Source organism: Patiria miniata, unplaced genomic scaffold, assembly GCF_015706575.1.
Source record: "Patiria miniata isolate m_02_andy unplaced genomic scaffold, ASM1570657v1 HiC_scaffold_21, whole genome shotgun sequence".
Taxonomy (NCBI): domain Eukaryota; kingdom Metazoa; phylum Echinodermata; class Asteroidea; order Valvatida; family Asterinidae; genus Patiria; species Patiria miniata.
In genome coordinates this window covers 6,820,616-6,842,880 of record NW_024037060.1, presented here as the reverse complement: position 1 = coordinate 6,842,880, position 22,265 = coordinate 6,820,616, and the positions used below count along the sequence as shown (strand labels likewise).

At 42.9% G+C, this 22,265-nt stretch overlaps 1 protein-coding gene across 1 annotated transcript in view; it reads left to right on the top strand.

The window, feature by feature from the left end:
• The first annotated feature begins 3,635 nt into the window (after positions 1-3,635).
• LOC119729863 overlaps positions 3,636-22,265 on the top strand; it is a 43,774-nt gene continuing 25,144 nt past the window's right edge. Inside the window, exons 1-18 of the mRNA XM_038202656.1 lie at positions 3,636-3,886; positions 4,624-4,839; positions 6,137-6,592; positions 7,075-7,539; positions 9,049-9,471; positions 9,801-10,238; positions 10,611-11,051; positions 11,612-12,043; positions 13,018-13,437; positions 14,405-14,839; positions 15,658-16,089; positions 16,265-16,690; positions 17,512-17,931; positions 18,628-18,641; positions 18,781-18,828; positions 20,106-20,150; positions 20,823-20,876; positions 21,840-21,917. Coding sequence (XP_038058584.1) covers positions 3,784-3,886; positions 4,624-4,839; positions 6,137-6,592; positions 7,075-7,539; positions 9,049-9,471; positions 9,801-10,238; positions 10,611-11,051; positions 11,612-12,043; positions 13,018-13,437; positions 14,405-14,839; positions 15,658-16,089; positions 16,265-16,690; positions 17,512-17,931; positions 18,628-18,641; positions 18,781-18,828; positions 20,106-20,150; positions 20,823-20,876; positions 21,840-21,917 — 5,346 coding nt within the window. The 5' untranslated portion in view covers positions 3,636-3,783. The remainder of the gene's footprint in view (positions 3,887-4,623; positions 4,840-6,136; positions 6,593-7,074; positions 7,540-9,048; positions 9,472-9,800; positions 10,239-10,610; positions 11,052-11,611; positions 12,044-13,017; positions 13,438-14,404; positions 14,840-15,657; positions 16,090-16,264; positions 16,691-17,511; positions 17,932-18,627; positions 18,642-18,780; positions 18,829-20,105; positions 20,151-20,822; positions 20,877-21,839; positions 21,918-22,265) is intronic.

The following is a 22,265-nucleotide window of genomic DNA, read 5'->3' as shown; positions in this document are numbered from 1 at the left end:
ACGTTGTAGCGAGGGATCTATCAGCTCAAAACCTCATAAGCCTGTTTACATTCAAGGGGACTATAAGTGGCTTTTGCATTTGAGAGTTGACTGATCGGATTTACAGCTGTGGAATTTGTTGCGAATCAGTTTGTTCCTATTGTACAGGGTGAGTCAAAAAAAGCGGAACCCAAACCCCAAAAATATATTTCATATTTAAAAAAAATATCTAGCACAAAAAATAATAATGACCAGAAAGCCAATTTCAGAAACTACTTTTAGATGAAAAAATACTAAAATTGCTCAATCTGTTCAAAGAATATCACCATTTAAACGCAATGACCCTAAAACCTGTTTTCGTCCCCCAAAAAGGAATATATTGTGTGTTCTGACTGTTTGGAACAACAAAGAAAATGACACAGAATACTTGTTTCTGTCAACAACTTTAGTACACAATATCTTTATTAACAACCCTGTTTGGGCAAACAATATGATTGATAAAATGCTTTCCTTCAAAAGACGGGCCTTCAAAAGGACTTTGTTGAATTTTAAAACTTTTACACGGAGGTTTTATCGCTGGTGATGTTTGAAGACAATTGTGACGACGATTCTTGAAATCGCATTTTTGGACGAAAGAGGTTTTAAGATCATTATGTTTAAATGGTGATATACATTGTACTTTGAACGAATTTAGCAATTCAAGTAATTTTTTTATCTAAAAGTAGTTTATGAAATTGGCTTTCCAGTCGAGTGTTTTTGGTACTACATGTATTTTTAAATATGAAATATTTTCCGCTCTTTTTTTTTACTCACCCTGTAGTTCTCATTCAAACCCCAAATAATATTTCTTTCTAATGTGTTCAGAAATTGCCATTTCCCCCCTCCCCCTCCAAATTCACAATCCCTATACACATGTAAACTATACCTTTACCAGCAACCGTTTATTAGAAAGAATTTAAGGCTACATGGATGGACAAACAATGAAAACGTTTTGTTGAGGAATACAAAAACACTCCTTTTTCTTTTCTGAAAAAAAAAAAGGATTTTAGTTTAGCCTCGTAATGGACATCCTCCACTAAAAAAATATAAAAATGGAACAATTAAATGTTAAGTCAAAATAAATCAAGACTGCCAAGTGATTATTTTGCCCAGTGAGCATGTAAATTTAAACTGGCTGCAAGAAAGGAACTCGGTCACACAACAAGATTATGATTGGCCAATGCCAAACAGATGGTTTTCCCATCATCCTCATGTATCCGTGCAGCTTGCATTTTCCCAATTTCTGCGGTTGTGGGAGTGGAGAGGTTAATGGGAATAATAACAACCTTGGACTTCCCTCCCAAATTAACGCTGTGTACTTGGACGTGCCCAGCAGGCGCCCACGGCCAAAGTGAACAGACCTTGATAAGGTCTTGCCAAGCAGTTGTTAGTTGATGCCAAGTTTGCCAGAGTACAGACTACCAATTGTACATGTACATCTTGTAAAACAATTGCCTGTCCATACCTCCCCCTACCTGCTGGAGCTGAATTTGTGGCATATATTTTGTACAGGGTGTTTTTTTTTTCAGAGTCAACTGACTGTGACCTGCTCCAACATGAAACTATGATTGTCTCCGAATTTGCTCTGCTCCTTTAACTTGTAGGAACAAAAGCTTCAATACTACTAGATTTCTCTGTCATTCCAGCAGCCAAATAACTTTTGATCTCAATCAGCAGTGTTTTGTTGCATCAGATCACTCCTCTTCTGTATTCAGTCTTTTGATATCTAAAAAAAATGTGTTTTTTTTACTCTATATAGAAAAAGTCATCTGACCTAAAAGTCGGATAGGGAGGGGGGGGGGGCAGTTCCTAAAATCTGTACAGTTTTTATAAGCTCTAATTTCTTGCAAGTTCAGAAAATGCGCTTGTATGGTGTACTAATATGAACTATTTGACGAGTACTGCTGGGTTACATTATCCCCATTTTTTGATCTGAAGGCGTGAAAAAAAGTGTAACATAATCTGGGATATCCAGGGCAGGCATGGGCGTCGCCAGGATTTTTTCTAGAGGGGGGCAAAAATTTTTTTGGCCAAAAACTTTTTGCCAAAAAATGCTTGTATTTCTCAACACTTTCTCGATTTATCAGTTTTAGAGGGGGGCAAGGACATTTTGCCCCCCCCCCAACTCATTAAATTTACACCACTTTGTCTTCGCGCCTCTTTTTCTTTTCTTTTTTTCCCTTTTTTTCTTCCTTTTTTTTTTTTTTTTTTTTTTTTTTTTTGCTTTTCCAGGGGGGGCAAGTGCCCCCCCCTTGCCCCCCCCCCCTCGCGACGCCCATGAGGGCAGGGACTAAAGTGGGTTCACGACTTCCATTTAGTGACAGTCTCAGTTGACATCTCTTTGAATTCTGATCCCTGTATGCCTCAAGCTACCAACTAGGCCATACATTCAGGGTCCAAAGTGTGATATTTTTCCTGTTCCTTTTACTTTGGTGCCTTGTAATAAGCCAATTGGGAGTTAAATTTGAATAAAATCTGGAACGTTGACTTAATCCAAGCTGTATTGCATGATTCGGGGCTAGCCTTATGCTAGCAACCTCCAGCTCCGGCATGGTCTGGTGGTGTCTTTGTGCCATTCTCACCCATTGTGAACAGTGTATTGGTGCTGAGCGTCTCTTACACAACTATGTAAGAGCTTGCCCCGAATCATGCGATTGGCAACGGTGTCTTTTGTCTGGAGAATTCAAAATTAAAATGTGCCAAGCAATCTGAGCGAGTCAGTGTTCCAGATGTTTTTCAAATTTAAACCCCAATATAGGTCACTCGCAAATGGCTTATTGGCCATTCCAGCGTTATTGAGAATGACTTCATTTTTTTTTATTTGTTGGGTAAGTATAGTTTGCTATTTATTCTCTTGGAGGATGACATGGAGTGCATCAGAATTATAAAATCATAGATGTCAGATGTAACAGGGAAAGGAGAAAAAAGTGGATCCTAAATTTCTAGAATGACACACATGCCTGAGGTCTTTGGGGAAAACAATGATGGATTGTGATGAACATTTAAAATATTTGAAATAACTATTTGGCATCTAATTAACGTAGAAGTTGTAGCTGCCATGATGATGCTCCTCAAAAAAGTGCTTGGAAATTAAATCTGGACTACCTTCTTTTGAACAAAGAAATGTTGTTAAGCAAAGCACGAATGGAGTTAACAGAATGCACCAGACGCATGTACCATTGCAAAATGTGATGAAACCACTGAAAGCATTTTAAATGTTCTTGGGAATATTTAAATGTTCTAAAGGAGTGTCATTGAGATGACATTTTTTTTTTAGACTGGGGGAGGCCTCTCATAAAAATGAAATATATTATTACTCACATCTTGTACCAGAGCTGCATTGGTTTTATGTTACAGCAGACTGGTGTTTGTATAGCCTAGAAGTGTCAAGGTTTCAAACTCTTTGGCATATGCACTCATACCCCAACTTTTACCTCCTAGCTAGCAAGCGGTGAAGAAAAAAAATAGACTTAGGATAAAACTCCAGAAAGTAATTTAATGATATTCACATCAGGTGTCTTGATCCTTTGGGTCAGTGGTGTCATCAGTAGTCTGCTGAGAAGCGAACTGATATATATGCCCTTGAGGGTACAAGGAAGCTTTGCCATTGGCTGGAACTTTGTTGATCAGTTAGCAGGCCATCCCATAATGATCTTATAAAAGTCAGGCCACAGCAACTTGGGGATTGGGGCTATTAGGGTCTTGAAATCCTGCCTTGCCTGCACTTTGTTGATAGCGGTGCCCAGAGATTGTACATGCTCAGCCATGTATAGCTTGTTGGGCCAGAGAGGCCGGTGCGTCTGGCTCCTACTCCTTGTGGTGATCATAACCTTTTGCAGGGCTCAGGATAGCTCGTCAGTGTCATCATGTAAGTCAGATTCTACCAATCGCCAACACCCACCAATGTGTTTCTGTGTCTTTGGGATGTTATTGGCCTATCGCCGTTTGCCAGTTAGCCGCGCCCCTTAGACAACCCTAAGGAAATTGTGTACGTTTGTCTCAGATGTTGCCCGTTCCGCGTCCATTTGTATATCATGTATTAAATTGGACAATATTTCACAAGCTGCGTTGACGTGATTCTAATGCGCTTCTACTGCGATAGGTCAATTTTATCAATGACAAATCTGGCGCAACACACAGGGGGGGGGGGGGGGGGGGGGGTGGTTGTGGTAGTGGGGGGGGGGGGGCTGAAGAAACTTGATGAAAAACTTTTCTAGAAAAATTCCCCATTGTGTGCCCCTCCTCTAGGCTCTGGCCCAAAATCTAGATATATGACATTGTCAGCACTTTCAATTCTCATGGGAATGTATTGCCATGAGCTTGCAATAACCCTTCTGATTAACCATTCAGAATCATATAATCATTCAGATCATTAGGAAGAAGTTTTTTTTTTAGTTCGTCATAAATGTTGGCTTTCGTGGTTGAGGAATTGCTTTTCAAATTGAAGCATCAAAGTACGTACAGTAATAAATTTATATTTACATTGCATTGAATTTGGTGGTCGAAGCATATTGGTTCCTGTCCTTTCTTCTGACATTTGCTACCAAGAAACAAACTTGTTGACCGATATATTTCTGTAATTATTTTTTAAATATATTTTTGAAGCTTCCAGCTCCAAAGAGGGTGGTTACCCTAAACGCATGCCATGCAAGGACAACAACAATCGGATTTCTTACCATGGGGAAACCTACAAGATGACGAAGTGTTCGGCCTGCACATGTACCAACTCCACTCTCGCTTGTCAATTTGAGTCCTGTCAGCCGGCAACATGTGCCAACCCATTGGAATTTCCGGAGATTTGTTGTCCAACCTGCCCTTACAGTACGTTTTTGTCTTTACAAAAGTTGTAAAAAACACTTCCTTTGGTAGTAATGGTAGCCTATATTAGCAAGGGACCTCCCTTTATTTCCCCAAAATTCCCTATATTGCAGGAGACCAATAGCACATAATTGTCCTTACCAGAGGCATTAAAGGACCTGTCAATTTATTGAGAAAAACCTAGCTCAAACTGTAGATAGGGATCGATGGTCCTAAATATACCTGTGAAATTATGCAAATTATAGGTTTTGCCCTTCACCGACGTTTAATCACTGTATACTCAATGTGTTACCTCCCGAGTGAAAGTTGGAAAAAATTACTCGGTAGGGACTCGAACCCACGACCTCCTGCTTTCTAGTGCAGATGTCTTACCACTTGACCACCAAGCTAATGGGATCGGTTGGCTGGTTCGAATCTGATGTACATAGCTGGCAGCGGGTACCGCATAAACTATTTTAAGATGGAATTTTGCGTTGGGGTGATGTAAATCAAATTATAGGTTTTGCCCTTCACCGATGTTTAAACACTGTATACTCAGTGTGTTGCCTCCCGGGTGTCATGGCCTAGCGGTTAAGAACACCGGACTCATGCTCTGGTGTTTCAGAGGCGACAGTGGTGTGGGTTCGAGCCCGCCGGATGGACACTTGTGCCCTTGAGCAAGGCACTTAACCATTATTGCTTCGTCCTTCGGATGGGACGTAAAGCCGCAGGTCCCGTCTGTTGTGTAATCCAATGCACGTAAAAGAACCCAGTGACACTTATCGTTAAGAGAAGGGGTTTGCCCCAGTGTTTCTGGTCTCCAGTATAAACTCCCACGTGGAGTATTTAGGAGATGAACCAACCAAGAACCAAGAAAGTTGGAAAGTTGTGAAATTATTCCGCCAGAAATATTTGTGCCAAACTGACTGACTATCTATATGGGATGTTTTCTGCCGAACATAGGAGATATACTAGTCCAAATCCTGCTACTTGTTGCTTTATTGCACAAGGGCACATGAGGAAATGTGTGAACAAAACATTAAAAACACAGGGCAGCAGTTTAATGGTTGGTGCTTAAATGGGGCCCTAACAGCAGCTGTACAGATTAACCGTTAGTGAACCTTAATTAATTTAGATTATGAAAGCATTTCTTGTACCATCCACTTAAAAAAAAATTGTATATTTTTCACAGCTATCAAATATGTGTGTTTTGCACCAGCAAAAAGACTAAGCGCATGTGAAGCCTCTTGTATATTACCTTGAATTACTTTGATTTACTTTGATTTCCGTTAATCTGGTTGTTTTTATTGCTCTAATCCAGATATAACGGTGACGGATGTGGAACCAGAGCTTGAATCTGGTACCTCAATTGAGCAGGGGGTCGAAAACGAAGTCAGCCTTGATCTGAACGTGGGCTACCTCAACAGCAAAGACACCACGAGCATAGCAGGGGAGGGTCTGTGGACGACCAAGTTGTGGATGAGCACCTTTGAAGACGGGTCCAACGAACTCTCCGGCACTGTGGTGGAGGAGGCGTTGACCGAGGGACAGCAGTCCCAGAACTTGAAGAAAACCTCTGATGAGCTCTTCATAATCCCGAACATTCGATACCAGTTTGACCTGACAGATCACACTTGTGATGACGCCAAGTACGTCTGTGCCAAATTCAACAAAGGGCCAAACCCAGAGGTGGAGAAGGACTACTTGGACTACCATTTCACGGCAATCCCGACTGAGGAGGTTTTGACCGGATGTACTGAAATCGACGACTGTAGAGGTCAGGTTCTGTTTAGCTTCTAGATATTTGAACGGAATGCTTAAAGAAATCTGTAAAACAGTTTTAATAAGTGCAGGTTGACACGGTAGACCAAAAAAGCTGGGTTATTGAAATCAAGTGACTGTGAATTTGATCATAAAAGGACCTCCTGTGTGACCAGAAAAACAAGTGCCAGTAAAGATCCTTGACTGTTGAGGTTGGTTTCCATTCAAAGTGTAAAAACAGACTACTTAAACTCTGTGAAAAAGTTCACAAAGTGCTGACTAACACATTTGAACCCCCCCCCCCTAAAAATATAATAAAATGGGTTCGGTGAAGTCTACTTAAGCTGTTAAAACATCCTTCAAGCCCGCCAAATGGCTGTAAATTTAATCATATAAGGATTTGGTGTATCTTTGACCTCAGCGAATTAAGGCATTAACCTTAAAAAGCGAAGATCCTGTAGCTGATTTTTTTTTTCCTTCTTCTACCCTGCAACATAGGTCCTGCAAATGTTATCGTCCAGAATGTCGAACCAGTTTTGGACGGCCGAACCGTGATTAAAGAGGACCGGGACAACGAAGTCTCAGTGGACCTGAACGTGAATTATGCCGACATCCCCGAGACCACGGATGTCTCCGGACAGGGTTTGTGGACGGCCAAAATGTGGGTTAGCAGTGACGAGAACGGGGCGAGCGTCGTGGCAGGCACCGAGGTGGAGAACGTCCTGACCCAGGGCCAGCAGGCCAAGGAATTGGTTAAAGACCCGAGTGAGCTCCTGGCCTTTGACAGCATCCGCTACAACTTTGACCTGGCGGGACGCAGCTGCTTCGAAGCCAGGTATATCTGTGCTAGATTTGACAAGGGCTCGGATCCGCAGTTGGCCCAGGAATACACGGAACTCATGCTGAGGGGAGATCCCGGGGAGAACGCCTTGACTGGCTGCACTGAAATTGAAAACTGTGAAGGTAATTTTGACTTTCTATTTTTGTTGCCTTCATTATTCTTCTTGTTAAAGCTACAGTCCATCATTTGCAGCTATCCAAAAAGTAACTGGCGTTGTTGAAAAACATGCTTGGTTGAAAGATAGTAAGGGGACTATACTCCCTGTGAAATTATTCTTTCTGGCAAGCTGTCATTTTGAAGAAATCAACTAAAAAGGGGTTTCCAAGACGCATTGTTGGTAATTTAAAATAGTAGTTCGGCGTTTTGTTATTCGGTAAAGCGCGCTCAAGCGTTGGCATGATGCACACGCGCGCGGTTGCTATAATTCGTCGGATCAGTACGCGACTTTGCATAACTGCAATCGGCTCAGTGAGAACGTGTCTCGGACGCTGAATTCAGTCCCAATTCAAAACATGATTCAGCAACTTTTGATTTGCGATCGAGATCCTAGAATGCTGTTTTTCTCGGAATATACAGCTGAAGCTGAGATGAAACTTCTTCAGGTTAGTTGTTCAGCATACTTCTTTAGATTTTGAGAATGTTTGTTGCTTCAAACGAACAAAATGCACAAGTTACAAATGATGGACTATACCTTTAAGATATTTACTTTTATTCACATTTTTACCTACCATTTAATTTCAATTTTCATTTTAATCCATGTCAGATATAATTGTGTATCTGTATTATCAAGTAAATTTAGTTTCTGAAGAGGGATGATATATGGATTCATTAATTGTCTGTTGTTGTAACATTGTTTCAACCGGGACAATGAAATGGAATTTCAATTTTGAAGCAAAGACATCTTTTAAATATCTAAAAGAGAAATGTATATTTCAACATTGTCCTGATGTATGTTATATAATGATTCAAATATTAAGTATTTAAGTCTGGAATTTATTGTCTGCAAATATCAATCCTTTCAGGTATATCCTTTGTATAATCTTACTTAGAGCTTTTTTTCTAATGTACCCAAAATATCAATCTCATCTCTTAGTAGTCATCAAAACTCAGGAATAAGCAACCTTCTTAATTGCATACAGCTTCAGCCCCGACAAATTTTGTGCAAGAAATATTTTTTAAAACTTGGAAAATTTGTGAAAGCAGCTCATTGTAACAACTGAAGAAAAAAATGCCCCAATTTATATGTGATCAAAAGAAGCTTGTAAGCACACTACTTAGACTTAGTGTATAGACGGAATTTCTTGATGTCAGATTTTGATTCATTTTGATTGGATTCATTTGCACCCTTCTCACAACTAATTATTTAGGGGGAGACCGTTTGCATGTACGTCACATTCTTACATTTTGATAGTGCAATTTTTTTTTTATGGAATTTTTTTTTGGGGGGGGGGGCTAGACAAAATAGAACAATGTTGAAATATACACTTCTCTTTTAGATATCTGAAGAGATGGCATTGCTTCAAAATTGAAATTTCAGCCCTTGCCTTCATAGTATGTATTTCAATTAAACGTCATTAAGTTTGATATAACTATTAAGACACACTGATTATGAATGAAAAATCATTCTATAGGTGTGAAGGTGACTGACTTGGACTGGTCTGCCGATGTCGGTGAGATGCGATACGGAATCCCTACTCCCATGACCATCGATGCCACGGTGGGCACTGCGTCCGACAGTCGGTCACTGTCCGGCTCTGGCCTGTGGCGAATGGACTTATTCGGCAGTAGTGACCTGGAGGGCACGGGCCAGAGGAAACCAGTGGTGACACAGATCTTAGATGCCGGCGACCAAGCCATCCCTCTCGGCAGCCCTGGCAACCCCATCCAGTTCAACGGCGTGGATGCACGCTTCCCCATCGAAGAGGTCGGCTGCGCCGATTTGCCCTATCTGTGTCTGGAGTTCAAGAAGGGGGACAGCCCGAATCCTCAGTACACGTTCGGGACGGAAGATGGAGGGGACTCACTCGTCAAGTGTAGAAAGGAAAAATGTAGAGGTAAGCTGGTGTTCATTTACAGTGGCCGTTGACTTTGCTCATAAGCACCGATGAAAGAGCGAGACCAATGATACTTGAGTAACATTGCTGCCGTGCACCCATACTTTGGAGCCTTCCTTTGTAAAGATGCTACAGTTTTGTTCCATTCAGATGGAAATTTGTCGTGGCATACACCTTGCCATATTCCTGTGAGAAGACCACAGAGCACCAATTTCTGTTCCTCCACAGAACCTCTTATCTCCGGTCAAGTACAGCATGGAGGGTAAATTGTCGGATATGGAAAGGCTCAATTTGATCTCTCACAGTAAGTTGATTTTGTTGCATCACAGGTGTCTACGTGTCTGGCGTTGATTCAACGCTTCGCAGTGGCGGCATTACTGAGGGCAAGCCAAGCAACGACATCACCTTTGACACAATTGTTCAAACGACAGACGAGAGCCGGCCGGTAGTCGGCAGTGACCTGTGGCGACTCAACCTGTACGGCAACGAGCAGAGCGACGGTCTGGGTCCCCGCTACAATGAACAGGAGCAGGTCCTGAATAGACCCCTCAGTGGACGTCCCTTAAGGAACCCAGGAGAACCTCTATCCTTCCAGCCCATACAAGCCAAGTACGACATGACGGATATGAACTGTGAAAAGATCAAGTTCCTGTGTACAGAGTTCAGCCGCAATCCGTCCTCTTCCGTCTCCTTTGATGTGACTCCTGTCCCCAATCAGCCAAGTGTACTGCGAGACTGTATGGATGTACCGGAGGACTTCTGCCGGGGTGAGTGAGAATTTGCCCGGGACACCCTTTGGTCATCCTGACACCCCATTAAAAACACAAATGCCAGGCGACTTTGAAATCATGCAATTGTAGGAGGGGATTGATATTTGTGAACTTCAGAGTATCATAAATTTCTCTTCCTAGGCCTAAGGTATAAACCAGCCTTAAGTTTTCTGCGCTTGATTTGCCAGAAACAAAAACAAAATACTTGTCTAAAATATTCCTCAACAAACCAGTAACTTGAAAAAAATTTGTAGTCAAGTGATGTTGTCTCACTGGCATAATTTTGGTAAAACTAGATAATTTTCACTAACCAAAAATCCAACTGTTTTTTTTCTCTATAAATCGAACTATAATTTTTGGTATGCTAAGGTGTTCTTGCTGAGAGGTTTGACTGGACTTACGATGCTGGCAGTCCAATCCCTGGCCAACAAACACCGGTGAAATTCAACGGAGAACTGTTCACCAGTCCTCGGAGCCGGGACCTGTCCGGCACCGGGCTGTGGAAGATGGGCATGTACGGAAGCCGAAGCGCCGACGGCGATCCAACCGACCGCTTCGGTTACGTCAGTCAGGCTCTCAATCCGGCCGGAGCGTCAACCACTCTCAAGGGAGGTACCCCGATGGCCATCCCAAACCAGCAGGTGGACTTTGATATTGGCTCCATCGGCTGCAACGAGTACGGCTACGTCTGCGCCGAGTTCACCAAGGGGGACAATCCGGAACCCGAATATAAATTTGAGGTGGTTGGCCGGAGTGATGTGGCAGCTGGTAATGTTTTGACATCTTGCAAGAAACAAGAGTGTTCAGCACGTAAGATTATATCCTTGAATTTTGTTTTTTGAGGTGAAGGGGGTATCCATTGATAACAACCGAATTCATGAATTTTTTTTGTAAAACTTTCGGAAACACTTTGAGGGAGTTTGTGAGTGGAATGGGTCCAACACAAGAGTTTGTTCTGTATAGAGGTCATTCATTTTAGCAAATTTTGGCTGCCCAAAAAGAAGGTTCATTATAGGTAAATGCTTAGTACAGCAGTGTTCGTTATGTATGGTGGTGTTAAACTTTAAATTTTATCTCCAGATAAAAAGTAATGTCCAAAGTTATGCTCTGTCAAAACTTTTCCAAATTTGTTGCATTAAAATATCTAATGACTGAAATTTTGGATATTATTTTGCACTATTTTGTAAGTTAAAAATGACTAAAACTACTGCAAACTGCTTACTGACTGGATTGATCTTAAATATACAAATCAACAAAATTAGACTGCCCAACATTTCCATCCTGATACAATCTTCCTGAAAGGCGAAAACAAATATATATATATATACATAAAGTTGGACAATTTTGAAATTGTTCTTTCTGCATTACAGGTGCCGTATTTACCGATTTGGAGTCCTCCATCCCCGGCGATGATTTTGTGGTAGAGGGTCGACCAGATAACAACCTGGCTATGGATATCACCGGAATCACAGGCGAGGGATCAACCGCAGTATCCGGCACCGATCTCTGGAAGGTGGGGCTGTACGGCAGCGGCAGCCCCGATGGCCGCGGCCGGAAGATGGCCTACCAGGAGCAAGTCTTGAGCCAGCCCCAGATGGACCAAGCCCTGGAGACGGACTCGGATCTCCCGTTCCCCAACACGCAGGTCAACTTCAACATGGCTGGGCTGCAGTGCGAAGACGTCAAGTACCTGTGCACTGAGTTGCGGAAGAATCCAGCCGCCAGGCCGAATTACCAGTTTGAAGCTGTGCCCAACGAGAGAGCGCTCATCTCCTGTACTGAGCTTGGGGACAAATGCAAAGGTAGGTTACTGCAGCTGGGACCCATTTAAACTTGGGCTGCTAAGCACAGGAACTTTCGCTTAGCACAGAATATTATTTGCTTAGCAAACACAGGACGCCTCCCAAAGTGCGATGTGATGTACAGGTACTCCCTAAAACGGTAAGAAAGGGAGAGTTGGGGGAACCTTTTGGAGAGACATTCGAACGCACTGCCGATGACACCTGATGCTCACGCGAAGACGCTTTGGGTTTGTGCACATTCGGAATAAAATGAGTCGTGAGTACTTGGCGACATACGCTTACGAACAAGTACACGCACGCCCTGTGTCCTGTGTGCTCCGGACTCTCAAAATTGGTCAAAAAGCATCCTCTTTTGTTCGCACACGGAACCGATATTTATTGTCACCGGTAAATTGTGCTTAAAATTTTTTTTTTTGCGAGCAATAATTTCTGCGTGGCAGCTCCATGACACTGGCCGCTGGAGATGTGGGCAGCTGATCAAGTTCTTGCTTTGTCTTTCCGTTGTGACCGTGCTTTTTTTTTAAATAAAACTTTTGTTTGTCCCGTTTGCCTCCCACGTCAGTGAAATCCGGGAGATTTCATTTTGCCTACTTTCTGTTCACTGGCGAACTGCACTATTTCTTGCTGATCCCCTGTTTGTCCTTTTTGTTTTCTTTTAAGATGTCAGCCCAGAGTTGTGGAAAAAAATACATTGATGTATGGTACAAGATAAACTGTTTTTTTTTTTTAAAATAAAGTCATTCTGTCATTGTCTTGCTTCTATTTTTCGAGACAGAGACCATGTCCGAATTACTCAGCTATGGCCAGCAATTACACATACCTATCAGGAACCAGTTCGATCCATGTTCCATGTTCCGTGGATGTGTGTGTTTCTGATAGCCTTAGCCAGGTAATTCTGATGTGGTCTGGTGTCAGTTTGTGGGACTGATAGTTTATGCCTTCTGAAACTACTTTTCCTTTTTTTTATTCCAAAGGGATATCGGTCACCGACCTCGATTGGTCCTACGAACCCGGTCAGATGCAGATGGGAATGCCCACTCCACTTTCAATCGACGCCAACGTCCAGACAACACCAGACAGCCGCGATCTGGAGGGCTCGGGACTGTGGAAGATGAATCTCTTCACAAGTCGTAATGCGGACGGTTCGGGCCAGAGGCAGTCCGAGCAGTCGCAGATTCTGGACGGCGCCGGACAGGCCACCCCTGCCCCGGCTGGCGGGCCCATCGCGTTCGACGACGTCAACACCAGGTTCCCCATGGAGGATCTGGGATGCGGGGAATACGGCTACATCTGCTTGGAGTTTGAAAAGGGTGTGTATGCCAACCCACGATACAAGTTTGAGACAACTGGCCCAGGGGATACCCTCATCGATTGTAAGGCGGCAGACTGTGGAGGTAAGATACCATTTCTGCGTTTCCCGAATTGGCAATGCACATTTCTACCGCGGTGAATAGAAACAGCAGATTAACCCATTACAACCTATACTACATGTACATTGTATTACATTAAAACTGAATCCGTAAAAACAGTGCTAGAGCAGTTTTAGCCAGTGCAGGGAGTACTAGGCAGGGTGGTTTATAGGTGACACACTGACAAGCTCCTTTGATTGATGGATAAAGTTCCGAAGGATATGAATCAAGCACTACATTAATCTTGCCTTCTAAACTCGCCCCAGGTTATAGATTTGTCGAGAAGGCTGAGTCGTATTTCAGGCAAAGGACTACAGAGTAATGTTGTGCATCGGGTCGGGTGGACCAGGCCAAACCGACTTGAAACATCATAGGTGTAAACCGAATCAGAACCGAAACCGATCTGAGCTCCCCAAATCCGACCCGACCGGATGAAAATTCAAGCAAAAGCCGACCCGAACCGACCCAAAACCAAATATCACGCTTGGGCAAATGTGTCCATTATTTAGGCATGAAATTACCCTTGTCGGGTGAAAATCATCCTCCCTCAGTAAAGAAGCATACCGTACGGTATGGTAAGGACTCATAGCATTACCTACTGGTTGGCCTTCAAGTTATAGACTGTGCGTGAACCACATGCATATTCGCGCATCGGGTTGGCGTTGGTTGTACAGGACACCATTAACTCTGCAATGATATTGCACCACATGAATTTCCGATTTGATTTTTTTTTCGGTTTATTTCGGTTTATTGTAGTTTTTTTACAAGATGGCTTAACCGACCGGACGCGAAAATAGCAAAACCGAAACCGGCCCGACCCGACTGAAATGATGGAAAAACTGACCCAGTCCGACCCAAAGTTGGTTTGGGGTTGGGTCAGTTTCAGTTTCGGGTCAGGTTTGCACAACGTCAAGACAGAGTAGAATGGCTGTGCTTTTGCTTTTATCCACAGGTGTGTACGTGTCAGGTGTGGACTCCACTCTCCGCAATGCGGAATTGTACGAAGGCAAGCCAACCAATCTTGTCCAGTTTGATACCATTGTGCAGACTACTGACCGAAGCGTCCCGATGATGGGCCGCAACATGTGGCGTCTGAACCTGTACGGCAGCGAGCGCCAGAACGGAGAGGGCCCGCGCCTCAACCCACAAGAGCAAGTCCTCTCAGATTACTTCAGCAGCCGTGCGCTGATGACACCCGGAGATACCCTGGACTTCCAACCCCTCGACGCCGAGTATGACATGACAGGCGTCAACTGCAAGAAACTGAAGTACCTGTGTACGGAGTTCAGCCGTAATCCCAGCTCCTCGCGCGAGTTTGAGCTCACCCCTGTCCCCAATGAGAGAGTACTCCGAGACTGTATGGAGGTGCCTGATGAAATGTGCAATGGTTAGTCTTTTTTGCAAGCTTTACAAATATTGTGTTGCATAAAGGAAATTTTAATCCAAAGAATGGTTTACACTTTACACTAAGAAGTTTAACAAATTACATAATAATTTGGCAACTTCTCCCAGCTTCAGCTTTTGGCTGTTAACCATCCCCTTTTCTTTTGTCCAAATCCTTTGGTCTCGTGTATTTTACGTGGCTTGTAAGGCACATGTACTTTGTTATCATCCAGCCCGTGAGGAAAATCTATGAAGTTTACAGTAATAACCTTACCAACTCCTATGTCATTTAACCACTTCTCGCCGGGATTATTTGTGCCAAAAATTTCGCTTTTCGCAAAAGGCAAAATATTCCAGCCAACTTCTGATATACAGCCACAGGTTGTCCAAACGCCACAATTTGCAAGAGTCATTTCAGCAGTGTTTGTACAATATTTCTTGGCAAAACCTCATGTGTTTCGATGCTCTGTGGTGTGAACTGGAGCGCAAATTGTTGAAAAATAGGCAGTGCACCAATTCAAGATCAACTTAGGTTCGCCTCCACAGACTTCACGGACTTTGTGTGGGTGTACAAAAGGCACGAGAGATTAGCTTGTTTTAGACGTCACCCGGAGGCGAGTCAAGGCAAACTTCACGTTTTAACCCATCAACCGTGCCTGTGTTAAAAAAAAACAGCCACTGCGTTGTATCATGTCCTCTGATGCGAACTGGTTAAATAGCCTTTTTTTCTTAAAAAAATAGTAAAGGAGTTAATATTTTATGTGTGCATAATTTTCTGGAATTACTAATCAACCCCTGTTTTTTTTTTCAAAATTTGAACAGGTGTAATAATTGAGGATATGGACTGGACTATGGATGAACCGACTGGTAAGATCATCCCTGGTACCCCGACACCAATCAGACTCAATGTAGATGTGGATTCCAGACCCACGGCTGGTAGCGCCACCGGAGACAACCTCTGGCGTGTTGGTGTCTTCGGTTCCAAAAGGCCCGATGGCAAGGGTGAGCAGGTAGGACTCCGACGCCAGATCCTGACGCGTGACCAGTCCGGCAAGGATCTGACGGCCGGCAACCCCCTCGTCTTTGACGGCCTCGACACCGATTTTGACCTGTCGCTGATTGGCTGCGACTCGGAAGTCCAGTATTTGTGCGTGGAGTTTGCGAAGGGTTTGCGGGCCGAGCCGGACTTCAAGTTCCAAACGGCCAGCGGCAGCGATGTCATCGTCAAGTGTAAGGATGAAGAGTGCCGCAAAGGTATGTCTGAAAACCTTTGAGTAAACTTGGCTGTTAGATGGTGATAGCTGTCTATACTTTTTGCTTTTCATGTAAATATTGGTGCTGATAATCTGGAAGGCAACTACCTTCGGATACAGATACAGATTGGTATATCCAGTAACAAATCGCTTCTTTGTAACTTGATTTTATGCAGGAGTCAAGGTGCGCGGCCTAGAAGTCAGTGACAGTTCCATGACAACTTTGAAGGAGAACACCCCGAACAATCGCGTCATTTATGACGTCACTGCCCTGACCACACCGGACAGCGGAGGCGCCATCGGGGACAGGCTGTGGGAGATGTCGCTGTACGGCAGTAGCAACATTAACGGTGTTGGCCCACGCCTGCACGAAGAGCAACAGGTCTTCAGTAATTACCAGCAGAACAAAGAGGTCCTGCCGGGAGAGAACATCCCGTTTCAGCTGGTGGATGCCACCTTCGACATGACGGGACTGTCCTGTAAGGACGTGCCATACCTCTGCACAGAGCTCAGGAAGGGATCCAGACCATATCCAGATTTCCAATTCACGGCAGTCCCTGACAGAAGTGTCTTGAAGAAATGTTTCCGCTCAAAATGTGATGGTATGTTTATTGTTTTTTCCCCCAAATACAGCTGTAAACATGACCTAGGTATTCATGGAGTACAGCTGGTTTGTAGAGTACAGATAATTTTTCAAACAAAAGAGTGTTTTACAACCACAAAGACAAAAGTTCAAAAGAGAAAGGTATCTCATTGGAGGGTAATAGTGTAAAATTGATTAATTAATGTGTATTCATAAATACTTCAAATTATCCATTCCCATTGGTCGAGAGCCTGTCATGTGGCCTGTCTTAAATGGATAATAAAGACATGGCTGGCTGGTCTGAAACACTTTTCCAGTGTCACATGAAATTCAGTGCCTTTTACCGTTTTATTGGTTGAACATTCACAATCCTCACGTAGGCATGTGCAACACAGTAAGTATTTCATAGTCCTAAATTCACATAAGTCCTAAATTCACGTATTTCATAGTCCTAAAATCTGCACGTCATCGCGCAGCCAATCTCCATAAAAGGAGTTGTTTACGTCTTACTCGCAAGCTGGACACTCTATTGTATAGCTAGAGGGGTGTTTCGAAAAACAGAAAGTAAACTTGTTGATTCAAATTGGACCGAAAAGTTTTGATTTTTTCTGACAGAAAAGTTTTGATTTTTTGATTTTTTTTGTTTTTGACCGAATGCTAGATCCTTAGATCCCTAAAGGCAACCTCGTTATTTGACAAAGAACAACACATGGCAATGGCAGCTTTAATAACCACACTGGTTTCCAAGTCTTGAGCGTCCACTGTGAAGTTGCTCCAAATTTAAGCAATGTAATGCTGGTTCCATCCAATTAGTTTTGACCTATCATGTTCACATTTTAGGCATAACGATTGATGAGACAGGCCTGTCCGGTACCGACTTCACTATCGATGATGAAACCGAGGAGATAGAGTTTGACCTCGAGATTACGTCCAACCCGATCAGCGGAGACGCTACTGGACGAAACATGTGGAACGTGGTGTCCTACGTCTCCAACACCGACGACGGCACTGGTCCCCGTCGGACCCTGGAGAAACAGACCCTGACCCCGGATATGGCCAGTCGTGATTTGAGGTCAGGCACAAGAGTGAGATTCAACAACCTGGCCGCCCGCATCAACAAAGACGACATACCGTGCTCAGAAGGCGGCGGGTATTTCTGCGTGGAGGTGCAAAAGGGGGCGTACTCCTCGTTTGACTTCACCCTCAGTGGATCGAGGCCTGACTCGCTGAGGCGATGTAAAAAGCTCAAATGCCTGAAAGGTGAGTCTTAGCAAAAGCGTAGTGGTTGTTGCTTCTCCAAGCACCTGTTTAACCCTCCTGCTGTTTGAACAGTCACAGACAGTCAAACAAAATCAATCATCTTCCCCTGCCATGTCGTTTACACAGGCTAGTCGCCAACAGTGAGATCACATTTCAAGCAAGCACTGTGACTAGTCAAATTCAGTCAACAGACAAAAGCAGGCAAGAATTGGGACAGCTGGCTTATCAATCACCTAGTCAAAGCATAGCTGTATCGAGTTACATAAACAGTTACAGCCAGTCAATGGAGCTTTGTCGGCTGGGAGCTCTTGACTGTTGAAAACAGTCACACGATGGATTTTGACTAAAAGAACAGCTTTGCACAGAATGTATGTTTGCATAGCAGAGTAAAAAAAAGAAATGTTTACATTTTTTTCCCACTGCGTCTCTTTCTATTACAAAAATGTCTTGTTAACCGCTGCCGTTTATGAAATATATGCCTCGTTGTTTCATTTACGTTTGTTCTATTTTTAGCCTGTTTTGTTTTCTGTTGACTTTACAGGTTATTTGAGCAAGTCAAATTTGTAATGATTTTTTTTTTTTTATTTCTACTTAAAAAATAATGCTTTTTCTTTAATAAACCCGTTTGCTTAATTTATTTTGATTGTTCTATTTCTTACATCCAATCCCATTTCTGCTTCATCGTGATCTGACCAGCCGAGGTTATCAAGGTGAGCGTTCCAATCTCTCCGATTGAAAACATATATGCTTAATGCTATCAAACCATGATCTAATAGAGAATGCAAATTGTCCAACAAAGCTAAAACAAATTACGATATTTCAATGATACATTTTCCCCTTCAATTTTAGGGTCCAAATGGAGAGAAAGGGTACAGAGGAGAGCCGGCACCGGAACCTGTGAGTTGAGACTAAGGCTGTGTCCGAATTACTTGGCTACGGCTGTCAATAACACACGGGTCTATGGGAAGTGGCTGCAGCAGCTTCCATAGGCACGTGTGTAATTTCCAGCCACAGCCATGTAACTCGAGACACTCCTAAGGCTGTAATTGATTTATTTGGCTGTGGCTAGCAGTGACACACAAGTCTATGGAAGTGGATCCAGCCACTTCCGCGCGTGTGTAATTTCCAGCCACAGCCATGTAACTCGGACACTCCTAAGGCTGTATTTGATTTATTTGGCTGTGGCTAGCAGTGACACACAAGTCTATGGAAGTGGATCCAGCCACTTCCACGCGTGTGTAATTTCCAGCCACAGCCATGTAACTCGGACACTCCTAAGGCTGTATTTGATTTATTTGGCTGTGGCTAGCAGTGACACACAAGTCTATGGAAGTGGATCCAGCCACTTCCACGCGTGTGTAATTTCCAGCCGTAGCCATGTAACTCGGACACTCCTAAGGCTGTATTTGATTTATTTGGCTGTGGCTAGCAGTGACACACAAGTCTATGGAAGTGGATCCAGCCACTTCCACGCGTGTGTAATTTCCAGCCACAGCCATGTAACTCGGACACTCCTAAGGCTGTATTTGATTTATTTGGCTGTGGCTAGCAGTGACTCACAAGTCTATGGAAGTGGATCCAGCCACTTCCACGCGTGTGTAATTTCCAGCCGTAGCCATGTAACCCGGACACTCCTAAAGCTGTATTTGATTTATTTGGCTGTGGCTAGCTGTGACACACAAGTCTATGGGAGTGGATCCAGCCACTTCCACAGACGCATGTGTGATTGCCAGCTGTACTTGTTGCCAGTAATTCGGACAGGACCCTGAGATCTTTTTCAGATAAATTCATTGAAAGTATCAATTTAAAGTCCAAAAGTATTAGGTTACAAAGAAAACTGACCTGTCATTGATTAAGCTCAGCAGATAATGAGATTTGCTGAGAAAATATTAGAAACCCTCCCCGTTTGATTTTGATTTCACGGCCAGCTAGAAGGAGCAATGGATTTGGCTGGTGAATATTCAAATGTACAGGATCAGGTTCAAATTTTTGCAAAAGTGTTCCGAATTAAATTGTTGGTTGAGTATGCCTTCTGATAAGTGGCCACATTCTAAAAGATATGTGGGTTGACAGAGTAAATGCTTCTTTTTATTTTTAGATAATCAAGAATTTGTGTTTGTCATCATTCTGTTTTTTTTCTCATTTTTTAATTTTCATATTGTTTTTCCTGACAGGATTGGGACCGCTATCCCGGCCTGCCAGGACCTGGGGGACCTCCAGTAAGTTAACGATTGTTCCCAATTTCAAATCCAAACTGAAATCTACACGTGCTACTACACAGGGGAAGTTTCAAAGTATTGCTGATGTGGTTTATTTAGTTAAGCAAATCGAGGAGTAAAAAACCTACTATGAAACCATCGAACCTGGTAAAAACAGGGGTGGCGGAACCAGGGGAGCAGGGGGGGCACTTGACCCCCCAGATTTACCCAAGTGCCCCTCTTGCAGACATAAATGTGCCCCCTCGAGCATAAATGTGCCCCATCGAGATGAAAACAAAACTGGCCCTAAAATTTCGGATAATTTGTTTTCAGTAACCATTTAACACAAAATGGTATGGAGAGTTCTGATATGAACGAGGAATATGAAAACCAAGCCCCAAAAGCATTACAATTCACCCTACAAATTGGCCATAATGCGTAGTTTGCATAATGGCCTGTTTTGAAGAGCGCCCCCTATTTTGGGAGATGGTACCAGCCCCCCCACCCCACTATTTGATTCTATGGAGGTCAGGTGAAAAAATGCCCCCCCCCCCCCAGTTTGAAAACCGTTCCACCGTCACTGGGTAAATACCTGATTAACTTTATAGCAGATGACTGCCGAGGGACAGATTTAACAGCCTAACTCTTTGCTGATAACTGATCATTGGAAATGCATTGTTTCTTTTTTTCCAGGGATACAAAGGACCAACAGGCTACCCTGGACTCAGTGGAGCACCGGGATTCAAGGCAAGTTTTGAAGAAGAAAAATAACTAGACTTCAACCAAAAAATTTACAAAAAATAGTGAATTTGTGATCATATCGTTCACCTATTACTTTTTTCACCAGAAAGGTCTTGTTTTTTTTATCTGTTCAAGCGTAACGTCAACTCTTTGCAATTGAAGCAGTTTTTGTTTTCTTTGATTTCCTTTTCGATCCCATCTTTGTGTAGCCCTTACCTTGAGTGGCCCATCAATAGGGATTTTTGATGGGCGACTCATAAAAATACTGGTGTACTGTTTGAAATTTGTACATGGTTTTTTAAAATAATGTTCAGAGCTGCTTTAGATCTGCCCATTTCTAAACGTGAGGAAAGCATAGGTAAGGTTGAACTACGGACACCGACTTTGGTGGTGCTATTTTCATGCCCAAAATGACCTAGTTTTTTGTGACCGCTATTTTGGATTCCCCAAAATAGCGATGTCGTTTTTTTGTCTGAAATTTTCCCATGCTTTGTACACATTCTCAACTGACGTGGTCACATATATTTCAGCCAAATCAAGCAACATTTTAAGGCCAAAAAAAAAAAAACTTTAAAATTGCAATAGTTTCAGAACTGCTTGCCCAATGAAGCTAGGAGACCGTTTTTTTAATTGCAACTTTGATATTTGATGATTCGACCTAAAGGTGTTGAGAAAGTGCAACTCACAACAAGCCTTAAGGCCTGTCGTTTCTCCCCTGATGTGTGGCACTCATTCAGCAGTGCTGCTTACACCTGTTGAACTTGGACACTTTAAAATTGCATTAATTTCAGAACTGCTTGCCCAATGAAGCTAGGAGACCATTTTCTTTTAATTGCAACTTTGGTATTTGATGATTGGACCTTAGGTTGTTGAGAAAGTGCAACTACACCTGTTGAACTTGGACCTTTTGTCACCGTCCAATAATTTGTTCTATTATTTCGCCCCCCCCCCTGCTTCCCCTCCCCTCAGGGTCCACAAGGAGACTATGGACAACATGGATACCCAGGACCCCCTGGCCCACCAGGACCCCCTGGCTCCCCTGGAGAAGTAAGAGCCCACATCAAGTTGCCTTTCTTGTTTAAAAAAAAAATGGAAAATTAAATTTTAAATTTTTTTTAAACCTCATTACTCGAAATTTGAAGTTAAATGATATAACAAATTGGGCTTTTCTTGTTTAAAAAAAATGGAAAATTAATTTTTAAATTTTTTTTAAACCTCATTACTCAAAATTTGAAGTTAAATGATATAACAAATTGGGCTTTCAGAAAATCTTATTGTGAAAAAAAATAGTATGGAAGGTAGATTCTGTGTTTTTGTTTTGACCGCAGCCATAAATGTCGTGTGAATTCTTGAGGTTTTAAGTTAGAGCCAACAATCTATGTGAAAAATCACGTG